The following is an 18,024-nucleotide window of genomic DNA, read 5'->3' as shown; positions in this document are numbered from 1 at the left end:
GACGTAAAAGTTACTTCCTTTTCTAACGCATTACTAGCCTTTAGTCCAAGATACTTATCAGTTGGCAAAAAATGGTCTTCAACTCTTCGGCACTTGAATGAATCCATTTATCGGGATTGTAATTGGACCATCAGACCAGTGTGATGTTTTAATTCGTACCGTTCATGATTTCTTAGCAATACTTTGTCAAAATCACTGATATTATTTTAACGAAAACTTATCTTTCAACTAAAGAGTAATCTATTATACATATATTTATTATTATTCGAATGAATATTATTTGGCCTTTATTTTTTGAAGATTATCTCATTCAATTGTTGGCCGCGCCTACGTCTCAGATGAGTCCAATTTTCGACGACTCATTCGAGCATTTCGACAGGTAACTGACGAATAACACGCATGATGCTTTGCCCCAAGTCTTGAATCGAAGCGGGATTGTCCGCATAGACTTTAGACTTTACACAACCCACAGGAAAAAAGTCTAACGGTGTGATATCGCACGATCTTTATGGCCAATCGGTCGGCCCAAAACGTGAAATCGTCTGCTCATCAAAGGGTTCACTCAATAAATCCATTGACTAATGCGGTGTGTAGGAAGTGGCGCCGTCATGTTGAATCCAAATGTCGCCGAGATCATGAGCTTCAATTTCATAGTCGATTGTGATGACGCGATAATGACCGCCATTTACGGTTATAGATCCACAAACCATACCAAACCGTTATTTTTTCTGGATGCAATGACAGATCTTGAATCTATTCAGGTTGCTCTTCATCCCAAGTGTGCAATTTTGCTTGTTTACATACCTATTGAGCCAGAAATGGACCTCACTGAACAAAATTTGGATCTTCTTGGAACTTTTCAAGAGCCCCTATAGCGAAACTATGTCGCTTGGGTAGGTCGAGCAGCTTGAGTTCTGAATGAAATGAATGCTTGGTCTCAAGTAGGCCGATTATGTTGACCGTAAGTTGAGCGAAGCACGCGAAACACATTCTTTACAGAACGTGAATTTTCGTAATAAAGATGAACGACTGGTGAACGTAAGTCTTCATGGAAAGAAAAATTACTTGGATTACCCGTTACTTTTTGTGTGACTGTTAAGAATGATTTTACCCTAGATATGTAGCCTAAAATTATTGTCGACTTCAAGACAACATAAAGATATGTACTCTGTTAGGTTTTGATCTTTATCGGAAAGACTCATGTAAATTCCAGTAAAACGAACCTTAATATTTTTCCTTTAAACATAAGGGTTTCTTCAGCATAGTTGCTGGATTGTAATTTGTCGTATGAGCTGGTGATAATCTTATATATCCTTCGAAGTAAATACTACAATCTTTCGAGTTCGATCGTCTTTAGTACATTCGTGACGACTTCCTCGTAACAGGTAAAGATCATATTACTTAACGCAGAAACCAACTCTATACAAATATGGTAAAATGTTTTAAAGCTTCATTTATTTCAAAAACAAATATCGTTTTGAGACAATAATTATTACGAATACTTTATGGCATATGTATATTTAAAAAATGTGTTTGATTTTTTCTAATTGAGACCGGGCGATTGGTTGAATTTTCGTCTTAGGCACATGATCATCTTGCATTCCGATGTTGTTATGCTAATAAAGAGAAATGTTAAAATGTTTCAACAAATAAATATTATAAAATTAAATACAAGAAAAGTCTATATATTATCCATCAGATGAAAGTATAGTAAGTTATAATCTTGCGAAACCGACTCTAATGATCTTTGAGGCCTCGACAGATATTACTTTGAGAATTTTTTCAAATCATTTGCAAAATTTTAGCAACCCAATATTGACTAGGATGAGGGTTTTAAAATGTTTATCTAGCAGGGTTTGCAAAAATGTTATAAAACTTTATTAATTTATTGAAAATCTAAAATTCAGGTCCGCAAGTTTAATATGATTAATACTGGTCAGGAATGATAGCGGATAGCTGGAGAGGGCATTTAGAGATGTGTAAAAAAACAGAAATGTGTTTAAAGGATTAAAATTTGAATGGATATATAATATATTTAACGGCAGATTTAAATCTATAGATAATATAACAGATAGAAAAAGAAGTAGAAATGGATAAAGAGAAGGATATAGATATTATGGAAATACAAATAGTGATAAAGGACAGGAATAACGATAATAATTGAGATAAAAATTGAGAATAGTATAGTAAGATAAGAGAAAGAAATATAGCCGTAGATTAAGATAAAGATAGAAAATGGGCTGATCTCTATTGTGAGAGATTCCGAAAATATACGAGTAGATAGAAACCTAGCTTGAGAGAAAGATACATGTATGCAGAGTTGGTTATTGGCATAACGTGATCTTACTTTAACGAAACAAACAGATGGATATTGCTATCAACCCGACCGATATTAGAGAGATAAATTTAAACTAGCTTAAAATCTTACAGGCGCAAGATTAGTGAATTTCATGCGCTATGCCTCATCTAGCGTCGTTCGTCGAAAACACTAAAATACTGTTGTTTTAGGAACGCAAAAAAAACAAGTAAGGAAGGGCTAAGTTCGGGTGTCACCGAACATTTTATACTCTCGCATGGTAAAGTGATAATCGAGATTTCATTATTCGTCATTTAAATATTTTTCAAATACCGTATTTTTGTAAAGTTTTATTCCGCTATCATCATTGGTTCCTAATGTTTATACTCCTATTATACAGAGAAGGCATCAGATGGAATTCAAAATAGCTTTATATTGGAAGAAGGCGTGGTTGTGAACCGATTTCACCCATATTTCGTACATGTCATCAATATATTAGGGAAATATTACATACTGAATTTCATTGAAATCAGTCTAGTAGCTCGTGAGATATGGTTCTTGGTCCATAAGTGGGCGACGCCACGCCCATTTTCAATTTTAAAAAAAGCCTGGATGCAGCTTCCTTCTGCCACTTCTTCCGTAAAATTTAGTGTTTCGGCGTTTTTTTGTTAGTCGGTTAACGCACTTTTAGTGATTTTCAACATAACTGCTTTGTATGGGAGGTGGGCGTGGTTATTATCCGATTTCTTCTGCATTTTTGAACTGTATATGGAAATGCCTTAAAAAACGGCACTCTGTAGAGTTTGGTTGACATAGCTATAGTAGTTTCCGAGATACGTACAAAAAACTTAGTAGGGGCGGGGCCACGCCCACTTTTCCAAAACAATTGGGTCCAAATATGCCCCTCCCTAATGCGATCCCTTGTGCCAAATTTCACTTTAATATCTTTATTTATGGCTTAGTTATGACACTTTATAGGTTTTCGGTTTCCGCCATTTTGTGGGCGTGGCAGTGGGTCGATTTGGCCCATCTTCGAACTTAACCTTCTTATGGAGCCAAGGAATACGTGTACCAAGTTTCATCATGATATCTCAATTTTTACTCAAGTTACAGCTTGCACGGACGGACGGACAGACGGACGGACAGACAGACATCCGGATTTCGACTCTACTCGTCGCCCTGATCACTTTGGTATATATCTATAACCCTATATCTGACTCTTTTAGTTTTAGGACTTACAAACAACCGTTATGTGAACAAAACTATAATACTCTCGTTAGCAACATTGTTGCGAGAGTATAAAAACATTTGAAATGTGCTGCCGAGTGGGCAGTTCATGGCCGAATAAAAAGCTCGGTTTCATTTCGGCTACTTCGACTCGACGTGCGAATGATAGAATTGAATTAGAACCGTCAATTGAAGTTGTCGGAATCAGAGTCGCATCCTGTTACTTTGCAAACCAAAAATTAAAAAAAACGATGCACAATATAACATTACCTTTTTTTAATTAGCACCAGTGTGGATTTCTTCAAAATAAAGAGCGTGAATATAAGCAAGCCTTGGGATGCGTTGAAGAAATCGGCCACCTGGAAAAACGGATTTGGTCCTATTATATAACCCAACATTTCCAAAATCCAACTGACACCCATTGCAATAAACAAACGCAAGAATAGCCAAGCACTAGAAGAGAGAATAGCGTATAATAGCGTATAATAGTGTATTTTCTCATTTATAGTATATCGGACCAAACAACTCACCTATGCTCATGTGATTTCCTGTGCGTTGTGCAGTTCATGCTCCGTGAGACGCCCTTAATTTCTTGGCTATCGCTATAGATCTTGTATACAGTTAAACAAAACATCACTGTATTAACGGCGATGAGCAATAAACAGGGTCCATGAAAGTACATCATAGCTGACCAATCATTGGCTGGAAGTAAGAAAAAATGAAATATTGATTTAAATGAAATCCATTATTTCAATATGAATTGTCTTACTTTTCAGCCAACAATGGGTATCACCGATACCAGATTTGTAACTTTTATCTATCTTGGAATACTGTAATGTCATGGTCACAATAGTCATCAACAATGGCACTCCCCAAGCGTAGAGTGAGTAGTTGCGAAAATGTGTACGTGTCGCTTGCTGTGACGCAACGGTGAGGCGTCCAGAAAATGTGGCCCAAATATCGTAACAAATGGTATTGAGCCAGAAGAAAGCGCCCAGGTAAAAGTAATAAGCGACTGCACCTATTACACAAGCAACGTATGTATATAAATATGTTGGAATGGAAGTAAATTGAAAAATTAAATCAAATTTATTCAAACACACTCACCAATTACAGTACATGCAGGGGTACTGTAATACTTCGTTCCCAAATTGACCACAATAATCATCGTACTCGCAATTGCCAGCGCCAATAGATAGCAAATCAAGCATTTGCTGTATAGATTTTTATATAGTTCCGGTATGGCGCAATAGATCAGTATGGTTAGCAATAAAAATGGCAAGGAAACAAACATCACTGTGTGGAAGAAATTTAATAAAATAATTATAAGAAAAATGAAAGAAAAAAATAATAATAATGTAATAGACTGTGCTACCCGATTTGTGCTCAAGTTATCTCCATGATCTGGGCACTGAAATTCGCCTTTATTTCAAGTAGTGGGTTTACTACTTTCATACATATTGATCTCTCTAAATAAAGACTGTTGGAAATGGATTGCTCTCAAGTACTTTGAGTACTTTCATTCTATCTCAGTAAGAGTCGTGTTTTTTAAAACATTGAATAAATAGCGCACCGCACTAAAATGTTCCAACCTTTAGCTCAGAAATAGATGAGACTTCAAATTCTTTTGGAGCTCGAACTAAATAACTCTAGACAAGGTCTTTTGGGTGCCGACAAAAAATTATCATTTGACTCATGTATTTTGTGGATTTTAAAAGCTTGATTTTCGTTACAGAGTTTTCAGGAAATTTCGTTTTTTAAAACTATCTTAATCAGAGAACTTAAAACAGTTTTAAGTTCTCTGGTTGATTTTCGTGCTGTCGAAAGGTTCTTTAGAATCAACGAAGAGGTAGTGTGTGTTAATTTTTCTTTCACGAGTGTTTTCCAAGATTTGGCGCATAGCGAAAACCTGGTCGATACTATGCTCGATAAGTCCTTATATGCGATATTAGGGAGGCGATAATTAGCGCAGATCATCCGGCCCAAATCTTGCAAAGAAGCTGTTGCATGCACCTTGCTAGTTTTTCGCCGCCATATTTGAAAAGCTCAGCCGGTAATCCGTCGGCCCCTGCCGCTTTGTTGCTCTTCATACGGGTAATTGCAATTCGAAACTCAACATAGTCGGACAATGGAATCTCTCATAGTTGCGCTCCAAGCGCTCATAGAAGGTATCTTTGGTCATATCATCCTTCTCTTCCGTCGCGCGTGGGTAAATCAGTGTTACAAATCCCACACCAAATTTGCGCTCCTTTATATGCAGACCGTCCATCATATTTCTTGGACGGCGGTGATGTCAGTCTTTACTTTTACAAGGACATCAACCAGCTGAGGCTGTTGTTTCTTTTTCATTGAGAGTGGTTTCTACTTGACCGGTCCCAAACCGCACAACCACGCTAAACGAGTGTTAATAAACTTTTCGACACATTTGCACACACACATACAAGTGGCTCGCTATTTGTTTCAAAACCGACGGCCGCTTGCAGCCGCACCTCTGGTAAACAGACGCTGCATTAGACTTCAGCGAACCCTTAAACCGAATATGTCGGAGTGGTTCCGCTGAAACTTCCTCAAGTTTTTTATACAAGGACTTAAGTCCGATCGATCTATTTGTAGTGCGGCTCTTTACTCTTTTTATCCGATCATACAAATGAGCAGATCCTTAATGAGAAACACAGATCAGATCGATGTCGCAAAAACTGATGGACTAATTCATATAGATACAGACGGACGAATAGGCCGATGTGACTAAATCGACTGAGCTCGTCACGCTGATCATTTATACATAAGTAGTATGTGTGTTTAGAATTTATTTACCTGTAGTGTTTACTTTAATCTCCGACGTTCCCTCGATCGGTATGGGACAGTTATATGGCTGTAACTGAGATACACCATCTATATTCAGGGCATACATGCAATATTCTCTTCGGGTTAACTTCTTTTTATCGATTTCACGCCACAAAATACCATTCTACAAAATTCCACAATTTTTTTAAATCCATAGTTTACATAAATAGATAATTATATAATATTATTTTACCTCGTATAAGGTCCAATTGTCGTCTGAATCTTTATACGAGTTTAGCACATACCCTTGACATGGTAATCCCGACTGCACCAAAAAGTCTTTCAACGCATTCTTTAAAACCACACTACCATTAGACGAGGTAATATTTACATAAGGCGTATATTCAGACGATTCCGCACATTCCCATGGATCCTTAGCACTAATCTTCTGCAACGTCTTCCCACGCTTGCAGCAGAGCTTTAAGCAATTTTTAATTTGGCACGCACAACCACGTGGATGTCTCGGCACTTTTTGATGTTCTCCGTCGTGCAGTTCAATGTAGTCGTAGGAGCCGACCAAATGCGGTGGCACCAGTACACCTTCATAGAGGTAAGAACCGTTGCTTAATCTTTCGCTTTCGGTTAAGTTAACGGTGTCTTCAAAAGCGCAATTCGGATTAATCGATGTAGCATCGAGTGAGTTCATTAAATAAATCACAAAGCATAAAGCAAGGCATATGTGGACATTAAAGTTGGTACCCATTGCAGAATTTCTGTTTGTAGGGCAATCCTAGGATATGATACATAAAAAAAATTAAAATTTTTTGGAACAATAAATATAACAAAGTAAAATAAATTCTTAATATTATGTGAAATCAACTTCATATTTTTGTATAGATGGCAACCCTTTACAGAAAAATATATAATTAATGTGTGAGATATACAATTGAAATTCAGACAGAGTCCTTTCCTGACAACAGCAATACTGTATATCAATAATGGTTTGAAACGGTTAATACTTCCCTGAGCCCCTTTATACCTGGTATAAGGCCGCACCGGATATATCGGCCAATATGTGAGTTATCTGAATTAAAATGAGAGAGCGTGTTTTACTCATAGCGCTGTTCCTTTGTGCCTGAAATGGATAAAATTGGGCGAAAACTTTTCCTAGCCTCTACATAACTAATATCAGAATTTTCAAACATTTATCTGACTTCACTCCATTTATTGATGATTGTATGTGAGGAATTCTGATGAAACCTTGGGAGCATTTTATTTTTGGCAAAAAATAAATAAAATCGAGTTACCACTATCTCCTATACACCCAATATAAGATCTTCAAGCTTTCGTTAAAATTATCTGTACGTACAATATTGGATATACTATGGCTTAATGCCGAAAATATGTTATATGACTCATATCCCTATATATCGTAGTGTTTCATATAATTATTTCGTTACGCTAAACAAACTTATGCCAAATATGGCGGCCGATGTATGAGATATAACGATGTGAGTATACTATTCACAGCACCATCACCCAACTTGAGACCCAGCATTCATTATTCTATTATATTCGACCGAATGAACCACGTCTAGCGAGCAGTTAAGAAAATGTAGAAGCCGCAGCGAAGACCGTTTAGAGTCGATTCGGCGCCGTTTGCAGCAAGTCGAACTGACGTATGGAACGACTTGGCGCATTTTACATTGATATTTTAAATTGAAAGCGGACCAATTCAGCTTGTGCAAGAAGTGACATCGCTTCGCTCTATGAAAGTTCCAAGAAGATCTGACCTTTTCGAGCCAAATTTTGTTCAGCGATGAAGCTCATTTCTGTCTCAAGGGGTATGTAAACAAGCAAAATTGCCGTATTTGGGACGAAGAGCACTCTGAAGAGCTTCAAGAGCTGCCGTTTAATCCAGAAAAACAACGGTTTGGTGGGGTTTGTCAGCCGGTTGAATCATCCTTCCATAGTTCTTCAAAAATATTGCCGGTGAGAACGTAACCGTCAATGGCGACTGCTATCGCGGCATTATAACCGATATTTTAATGCCTGAAATTGAAGCTCGTGATCTCAATGACATTTGGTTTCCACAAGACGGCGCCACCTCACACACATCGCATCAATCAATCGATTTATTGAGAGAACACTTCAGTGAGCAGATAATCTCACGTTTGCACCGGTTTATTGACCACCAAGATCGTGTGATATCACACCGTCAAACTTTTTCTTGTGGGGATATGTGAAGTCTAAAGTCTATGCGGACAATCCCGCTTCGATTCAGCCATTGGAGCAAGACATCATGTGTGTCATACACCAGTTACCAGTCGAAATGCTCGAACGAGTCATCGAAAATTGGACTCAACTGATGGACTATCTGAGACGGGGCCGCAACCAACTTTTGAAAGGGACCATCTTCCATAATAATAAATGCCAAAGAATGTTGTTTCGAATGTTAATAAACATTCCTTATTAAATTCGAAGATTCTATGTTTTTTTTTTAAGTAAGGAACCTCGAAACAGATCGTCCTTTGCATAAAAATGCCTAGATTACGATCCTAAATTCGGGTTAACGTTTAGCGCCGTAAGGTATTTACCTGGCAAGTTGCAAGAGTATAAAATGTTCGGTTACACCCGAACTTATGCCTTTCTTACTTGTTTATTTTGTGGTTTCCTGGAAACAGCAATGTTATGTACAGAAGAGTATGATTATAATTATTCAGAAGAAATGAGCTGTATGTATTCTAAAGAATTGCTTTCTTACCACACATAATAACTAGGTTTCTGTAATATACATATGTACATACATGCTAACATTAATCAGAAAATTCAGTTATTTTTATGTTCAACACACCCACTGTTTCTAGCATAATTTTCTAAATTTTTCTTTATTTATTTTAATTTTAAATTTAATTTTTTTCTTTATATTTTTAATTGCATTTACTAACCGTGAAAATAATTTTTATAAATTTAATTAAAGTCACACCGCCGCGCTTTTAGTGCGATTGCCGTTGTTGACGAGCTGAAATCTAAATATCTACTGACTTATGTTTTTACGCTTAAGCTATATTTTGCCAGATTATACTCATAAAACCGCAGAATTTTTTGCACTCGGTTATTAAGAAAATTTTAAAAATTTTATTTTCCCTCTCAGAATTATTTTTCGGTGACATAATTATATACTATGGCGGTTCAATAAGTAATTAGCGTATAATATACTAGAGATTCATTTGCCAACATAATCTTCCATAGCTCGATACACTTGCCTTAGCGACACTCCAGCAGAAGATCAGCAAAACAACTTTCGTGACAGTGATAGCCCCCCCCACCCCCGCCATCGAAAAAGAGTTAAGGCTACAGCATCGACTTTACTTAAGAATCTAGTCATATTTTCATTTTTCTAAAAACCATGGACATAACCGTTTCTAAGAGAATGTACTACGAGTATACAAGTGGCGCCATCGAGCAGTGAAACCAAATACGAGTTAGTCCGTCCTCGTTTGTGTGTATACATATCGTAAAAAACAGTTTCCAAAAACGGTTATTGCCACATATACACGATTTTTTTTTTTGGTTTACAAACCCAAGAATGACTCAACTTAGGGGTTTCCAACTACTCTACATATATGTATTTATATATAGTACATATACATAAGTACCTACCACAGCATTTTTTATCCGCAAGTCCATTCGTTGATCATGTTTTATATCTACAACGTATAGATCGTCCAACGTACGACCGAGACATCTTTCAAATAGTTTCTATTCAATCCGTATGTCGGCTGGCTGTAAACCGAATTGACTTTCCTCAAATTACTCATAAAACCTTGGCGCAGCGACTTGCATATTGGCATGTTAGTTTAAAAAGCTTATCTCGGAAAAATATATTTTTTTAAGGTACATATTTTTATCAATTTGCGAAGTTCATTTGAAGCATCTGTATGGAAATTCTAAAGCCTAATACTGTATACATATATATGATCGGAATACCATCTGATCACTATCTAGTGCCCACAGAATGGGGCTGACATATCGAGAAGACTGAAGAAAATGTCTGGAGCAAGGCACCAGGAAAATAATGGATCACCTCTTGTGCACTTGTCCCCCATTGGTAAAAGACTACGCTGTAGGCATCTGGATTCCCCACCGTATACACTCTTAGAGGTATCGATAGTGAGGACAACGAGTCTGTTGTAATTCGTCTCAAGTGCACGCATCCTAAGGGAGGACTAACTCCTCATGGATCTAGTAACTGAACTCCACCTGGTATCGCCAAGGAGCAAAACTGGTCTATGCGTAGTTCACTGACCTACAATACCAACTTAACCTAATCCTGTATATTAACTGGCGCAAAATTTACAAGCTGTAAGACAACTAACAATCCTTAAAGTGTGCTCTTTGGAACATGAGTGGTTAAAATTAAAAGAGCGACCTTTAAGACCCCTTGCAACCAGTATCTTGTAGCATCCAAATTCCATTACCACAACAGTCATATCGATTGTAAATGTTATGGATCGAGTTAAAAACGGTCGACTGAGCAGCATTCGTCCGAACTACCTAATAAACTTATCAAAAAAGACACATACGAATCGGCTCTATACCTTAATAGGTACATAATATTTATACTTTAACAGGGTATTTTAAAGAAGACTTCGAAGAGCCATACATTTTTTGTAGGTATGCATAAATGATCAGCTTGCGGCACTGAGTCTATTTAGCCATGTATACCTGTCTTTTAATTCATACAGTATGGATACGCGCACAAGTCCCTCAGTTTTTGAGATATCTAACAATCTGCTCTTATATCGGAACCACCGATATCGAACTGTTTCAGGATAAAGGTGCCATACAAACTGATCGGTCGAAGGCAAGACATAGTATGGAAAACTTTTTCCTTTGGCAAGATATTTTTACGAAATTTGTCATGAATTTTTTCAATATGGTGCTACAATCTCTGAATATATTGTTTAGATCGGATCGCTATAAAATATAACTGTCATACAAACTGGCCGTTCCAAATTCTTTTTTTGTAGTGAACACCTTTTTATTTCACAAAATATCCCCACGAAATTTGGCTTGGTATGTACTGATCAGACCAGACCACATACCGCAAGAGTATAAAAATTGCACCAGTGAAGTGTATTATAGCTTCAGTACAACAGAATTTAACATTTTTCCTTGTTTTATATGAAGCAGCATTGAGTTAAACTCCCCAGCAACAGCTACAGCAACAGAAAGATGAATCACTGAACTTGAAAGATTTGTTTCAAACACACATTTATTTTCAGAGAAATTCTGTCAAATTTGATAGTGCCTCAACTGCAACTTCATCTCACGCCACGTCTTTTCTAATTTTCGATAACATATCATTCAATGCTCTCTGTATACAATACCATACCAAATCACCACTCAACTGTTCTTATACTCGTACAAGCTCTGCTTTCTGATCAAAAAAATACGAAGAAAGCAACAACAATGTTTTACTGTTGGAAGCAATATACCATATGAAAGGGGGTATTACTCAGAAGGCAGATATTTATGAAATATTTTTGAGGAAAATTTGATTAAAAACAAGACAAGAGTTGCCACCTTATTAAAAATCAAACTCAGCAAACTAAGAATATGTCTGGGGCCAAATATTAGAAATTGAGCACCAAACTGCAGGCACTGGAGAAAGCTTCGGCTTAAATGGTTTCAGGCAGGGTTTTCACCTAAGTACAAAAATTTAAAAGCTTAGGCTTGTTATACTTGCAAGTTTGACAAACCCTACGCTTACTCACACTTTTTAGTAAGAGGAATTCATATATGTTAATGAGTGCGTATATACTCTGTGCCCAAAAAATAAGGTGACATTGTACTTAAGTAATCTTAAGTAATCCCCTCCCGATGCAATGCACTTATGCCAACGGATTTTCCAATCTTCGAAACACTGGTTGTAGTCACTTTCCGGGATGGCCTTCAGTTCCGTCTTCGCTGCGGCTTGAATCTCTTCTATCGTATAAAAACGGTGTCCCCGGATCGGTCTTTTGAGCTTGGTGAACAGCCAGAAGTCGCACGGCGCCAGATCAGGTGAATACGGTGGTTGCGGAACGATATGGGTTGAGTTTTTGGCGAAATGATCACGAATTACGAGGGCACTATGGGATGGTGCATTATCGTGGTGTAAAAACCAAGAATTGTCTTTTCAAAATTCCGGCCTTTTTAGGCGGATAGCGTTACGCAAACGACGCATAACGTTCAAAAAATATTCCCTGTTGACTGTTTGACCGGTTGGAAGGAATTCATAATGCACAACACCACGATAATCGAAGAAAACAGTCAACATGACCTTGATTTTTGAGCGACTTTGACGCAATTTTTTTGGTATCGGCTCTCTTTTGTCACGATATTCGCCGGACTGATCGATTGTTTCGGGGTCGTAAGTATATATCCAAGTCTCATCGCCAGTTATAATGCGTTTCATGACACCCTGGTAGTCGGAAAGCATCGTTTCACATACTTCAACGCGACGCCTTTTTTCCAAAAAATTCAATATTTTCCGTACCAGTCGAGATTTAACGTGCCTCAAAACATCCTTCAAAATGGTATTGACTGAGCCTTTCGATATGCCAACTTCATCAGCAAGGTCTCTAATTGTTAATCGACGGTTTTTCAACACCAAATCTTTGATTTGTTGAACGTGAGCTTCGTCGGTTGAAGTTGATGGTCGCCCTGGACGCTCTTCGTCTTCGACACATTCACGGCCGGCTTGGAACTCACTATACCACTTGTAAACATTTTTTTTAGACATAGTTTCATCACCAAAGGTTTTCTGTACCATCCTCAACGTATCCGCAGCAGAAAATTGATTCCGTAAACAAAATTTAATGCAAATTCTTTGCTCAACAAATTTCGAAATCGCAAAAAACGAAAAACTCACTTTTAGCAGCTCACAAAACGACACGTATCTCAAACACTAATGAATATTTTGACATGAAATTTTACATAAATGTGACTGACAGTACTACCAACCTAAAAAAAAAAAATTCTCTAAATCCTGCGACGCGCGCAGTTATTCAAATGTCAATTTATTTTTGGGCACAGTCCTATAGATTTCGAGCTCATTGCGCTCCGTCCACTTAGTTCTGCCATAAGTTCTGTTACAAGATCTACTTTTGTTTTCACAAAAGGCCTTAAACGATCCGGCCATCGACGACGTTGCTCGAAACAAAGATTTTTTGAAACTCAACAGGTTTTGTTCACCGGCCAATCATCCGCACTTAGGAAAAAAATAGGATTATTGCTTTTAAGCCACTGCTGCTTGGTTTTTACCTTGCTGGAAGGTCTAATTATCTACATTAAAACGATCATTGCTTCACTGCCACGCCTTCTAAAGCAGTCTGGTTTGAAAACAGTGTGAATATAAATGTTTGGTGAGGACGTGAATGAGACCCAGTAGAGAACATCTAATATTAATAAAATGAATCGTTCATGCAATGTAAGTTACATAACCCCTACCAGCCGATCACGTACTGTCACCTTAGCAGCTTTCCTTAAACATTCCGTGAATAGAAAATGCTCAGTTTTTACTCAACATTTCAAGTAAACATTTTTCTCTTTATGCTTCTGTTGACGCCGTGTCGTACAGCGTATCGCCACCAGTGGTGCCGACAAAGATGCGCCAGTGACTGGATTTATTCGTCTGTGATGCTGTGGTAACAAAAAAGCAAATCGCACAAGTAAAAAGTCGAACCAAACCGAACTCAATACGAAACGAAAGCAGTGAAACTTATAGAGAAAACTGTTTCAGACTTTCTGCCAACACAAAAGAACGACGAGACTGCTCTACATACAATAGGCTTGGCCAAGCGGCCTGCAGGCAGGCAAAAAGACAGAATACAGGGTGTAGTTAAATTTTGTGTTTTACGCACTGGCCGGCCAAAGCATCTTTAAATATTCACAACGTCCACCCACCAAATTTCGTTAGAAACGAAATACAGACTACATTGATAAAATAAGAAAATTTTAAAATAATATCAATTTTTTAGGCAACATTTATATACTTAAAATTCCATAATTGTAACTGTCGCAACGTGGTAGACCGCAAAAGTTAGCTAGTGGTTTATAGAGAACTTAATATATTTTTTGATTAATATTGTCTAAGTTTGAATTTTAAAAGGACTATTTATGAATACTATTGAACGTATCAATGTAATCGTATCATCAGAATCATCAGAATCATCAATATCATCATCATCATCATCATCATCTCCATCACCATCTTCATTGTCATTATCAACGCCAGTTATATCATCATCATTAAACGAACTGGATTCATTAAACACCAACAATTCGTCAACAACGACGAAGACTGCGACGGCACCATCGCAGTCCCCCACTGCGTTATCATTGACAGCAGATACATTGACAACATTTTCATCATCTTCTTACAGACAAGCTCAGTCTAGCGCACCTAGCACTAACACTCAAGCACATATACACGACCAAACGCAGACGACGAAACAACCACTTTTGGTTGCATCACCAACACCGCCGCCCACGCCGCCTCCATCTATTATCGATTCATATTCATCATCCGCCTCCACATCACCTTGCTCATCAACCACCTCAGCATCCTTACTAACTAAGCCATTTCCGGTGCGAGGTGAACGCGCCATTACCGACGTTACTACGCCGCATGTCATTGCCATGGTCGGTTTACCAGCTCGTGGTAAAACTTTTATCTCGAAAAAACTGGCGCGTTACTTGAATTGGATAGGCATTTCGACGCGCGTCTTCAATTTGGGCGAATACCGTCGTTGTGCAACCACAGCCTACAAGTCACATGAATTTTTCCGCGCTGATAATGAAGAAGCAATGGCCATACGGAATCGCTGCGCTAACCAGGCACTTCACGACTGCTGCGAATGGCTGCTGAGCGGCTTGGGCAGCGTTGCCGTGTTGGATGCGACAAACTCGACATGTGATCGTCGTCAACAAATAGGCAGAATTGACCTATATGCCCACCCAAAGAACAATGCCCTGCCAAGTAAAACACCATAACTAAGCTTACAATATTTATTTGCATTTTGTTTCATTTAACTTATGTTGAAACAGGCCGGTACAGGCTAAATCGACTGAGCTCGTCACGTTGATCATTTATACATAAGTAGAATGTGTGTTTACAATTTATTTACCTATAGTGTTTGCTTGAGTCTCCGACGATTCCAAGTACGGTACGGGACAGTTATATGGTTGTAACTGGGATACACCATCTATTTCAAGGCCAGACATGCAATATTCTCCTCGTGTTAACTTCTTATTATCGTATTCGCGCAACAAAATACCATTCTACAAAATTCCACAAATTTCTTAAATCCATAGTTTACATAAATAGATAATAATATAATATTATTTTACCTCATATAAGGTCCATTCGTCGCGTGAATCCTTATACGGGTTAAGCATATACCCATTATCACATGGTAATCCCGACTGCACCAAAAAGTCTTTCAACGCATTCTTTAAAACCACACTACCATTAGACGAGGTAATATTTACATAAGGCGTATATCCGTATTCTTCAGACGATTCCGCACATTTCCATGGATCCTTAGCACTATTCCTCTGCAACGTCTTCCCACGCTTGCAGCAGAGCTTTAAGCAATTTTGAATTTGGCACGCACAACCACGCAGATGTTTCGGCACTTTTTGATGTTCTCCGTCGTGCAGTTCAATGTAGTCGTAGGAGCCGACCAAATGCGGTGGCACCAATACACCTTCATAGAGGTAAGAACCGTTGCTAAATCTTTCGCTATCGGTTAAGTCAACGGTGTCTTCAAAAGCGCAATTCGGAATAATCGATGAAGCATCGAGTGAGTCCATTAAATAAATCACAAAGCATAAAGCAAGGCATATGTGGACATTAAAGTTGGGACCCATTGCAGAATTTCTGTTTGTAGGGCAATCCTAGGATATGATACATAAAAAAATTTAAATTTTTTGGTACAATAAATATAACAAAGTAAAATAAATTTTTAATATTATATGAAATCAACTTCATATTTTTATATAGATGGCAACCCTGTTCAGAAAAATATATAGTTAACAAGTAAGAAAGGGCTAAGTTCGGGTGCAACCGAACATTTTATACTCTTGCAACTTGCAAGAATCAAAGCCAGGGAAATACTTTAAGGTGTAAAACCAATCTTATAGTAAAGTCAGTCGGATATTCGAAAATCCTGTTATTAGTTATATTGGGACTAGGCCACGTTTTCGCTCAAATTCATGCATTTTTGGAGAAAAGTTGTTAAATTCGAAGTATCTGTGTTTTTTTTTTTGTTTTTTTTAAGTAAAGAACTTCGAAATAGAAGACCCCTTGCATAAAAATGCTTAGATTGCGATCCTTAAATCGGGTTGACGTTTAACGCCTTAAGGTATTTCTATGGAAAGTTGCAAGAGTATAAAATGTTCGGTTAAACTCGAGCTTTTGCCTTTCTTACTTGTTTATTTTGTGGTTTCCTGGAACCAGCAATGTTATGTACAGAAAAGTATAATAACTATATATCTGTTATATACATACATGTATTACATACTTACACATATGTATGTATATGCTTTTATCATAAAGTTATATTAATTTACTGTTATTTGATAAAATTTCTCCAATAATTCTGTGATTATATTATTTTCTACACACCCTCTATTTCTACTACAATTTTTAAAAATTTCTATTAAAATTTTTAATATTTGCATTTACTAACCGTGAAAATAATTTTATAAATTTGTTTAAAGTAACACCGCCGTGCTTTTAGTGCGATCGCTGTTATTGATGAGCTCAAATCTAAATATGTACTGACTTTTGTTTTACGCTTAAGCTACTTATATTTTGCCAGATTATACTCATAAAACCGCAGAATTTTTTGTACTCGGTTATTAAGAAAATTTTAGAAATTTTATTTTCTCTCAGAATTATTTTTCGGTGACATAATTATATACTATGGCGGGTCATTACATACATAAGCAATTAGCTTATAGTATAACTAGAGGACCCGCCCATGTCTTACTGTGGCTGATACATAGGTAGTACTACTAATACCATCTACTCGTATATGATTTCTATTAGTTAGATTATAAGTATTAGTTAAGAAATAATCGCATTATTGGTGAAGCAACAAAACTGAATCAAAAAGCATTTCGTGCGTTAAGAAAGAATTGGTTTTTGGGGTAGAAATACTGTTGAATTTGGGCTGCGCATCAGTGAAATCAATCGAGTCCAATCGATTGTCAGCCTGGTGGACTGCATATTAAGAAACGGTTCTCAAGCGTGGAAAGACAAAAAATCGGCTGGCAACGTTATGGCATCAGTCTTGCAATGCTTCGAAAAGATTTCTGTATATCTCAAATTTTAATACACCTTTTTATCAACACTTCCGTTATGCCAGTTCTCTGGCAATTTTAAATTGCCTGTCGAGATACCCCCTCCAATAGTTAGCAGGTATGAAAAAAAATATTATAGCTACCCATAGATGTATTGAATCACCCAATTTATTACTTAAGAACGAACAACTCTGTCCACGTTATGAAAACTTGTCTACAGATGTCGCCTTTTACTTTGGCATCGTTTTGTTTATTGCACGTTTACGCCAATTTAAGGTTTGAATATTGGATACTGCGATGGTAGCGCAATCTATCGTCAAACAGTCCAAAATTATCAATTGATTAAAAATGAAAAATTA

The 18,024-nt window shown here is 37.4% G+C and overlaps 1 protein-coding gene across 1 annotated transcript; it reads right to left on the bottom strand.

Annotated features, from left to right (window-relative positions):
* Positions 1–1,537: 1,537 nt before the first annotated feature.
* Positions 1,538–17,111, bottom strand: LOC120778808 (probable G-protein coupled receptor Mth-like 3). Its single transcript, XM_040110812.1, has 8 exons — positions 17,050–17,111; positions 15,707–16,255; positions 6,338–6,491; positions 4,631–4,819; positions 4,293–4,544; positions 4,054–4,225; positions 3,794–3,976; positions 1,538–1,616 (listed from the first exon to the last, which is right to left on the bottom strand). Exons 2-8 carry the CDS (start codon positions 16,226–16,228, stop codon positions 1,544–1,546), a joined length of 1,545 nt encoding a protein of 514 aa, XP_039966746.1. The 5' UTR covers positions 16,229–16,255; positions 17,050–17,111; the 3' UTR covers positions 1,538–1,543.
* Positions 17,112–18,024: the final 913 nt, after the last annotated feature.

This window comes from Bactrocera tryoni, chromosome 5, assembly GCF_016617805.1.
Source record: "Bactrocera tryoni isolate S06 chromosome 5, CSIRO_BtryS06_freeze2, whole genome shotgun sequence".
In the NCBI taxonomy this organism is placed as follows: Eukaryota; Metazoa; Arthropoda; class Insecta; order Diptera; family Tephritidae; genus Bactrocera; species Bactrocera tryoni.
The sequence above is the reverse complement of the archived record's forward strand: the minus strand, read 5'-3'. Positions and strand labels throughout refer to the sequence as shown.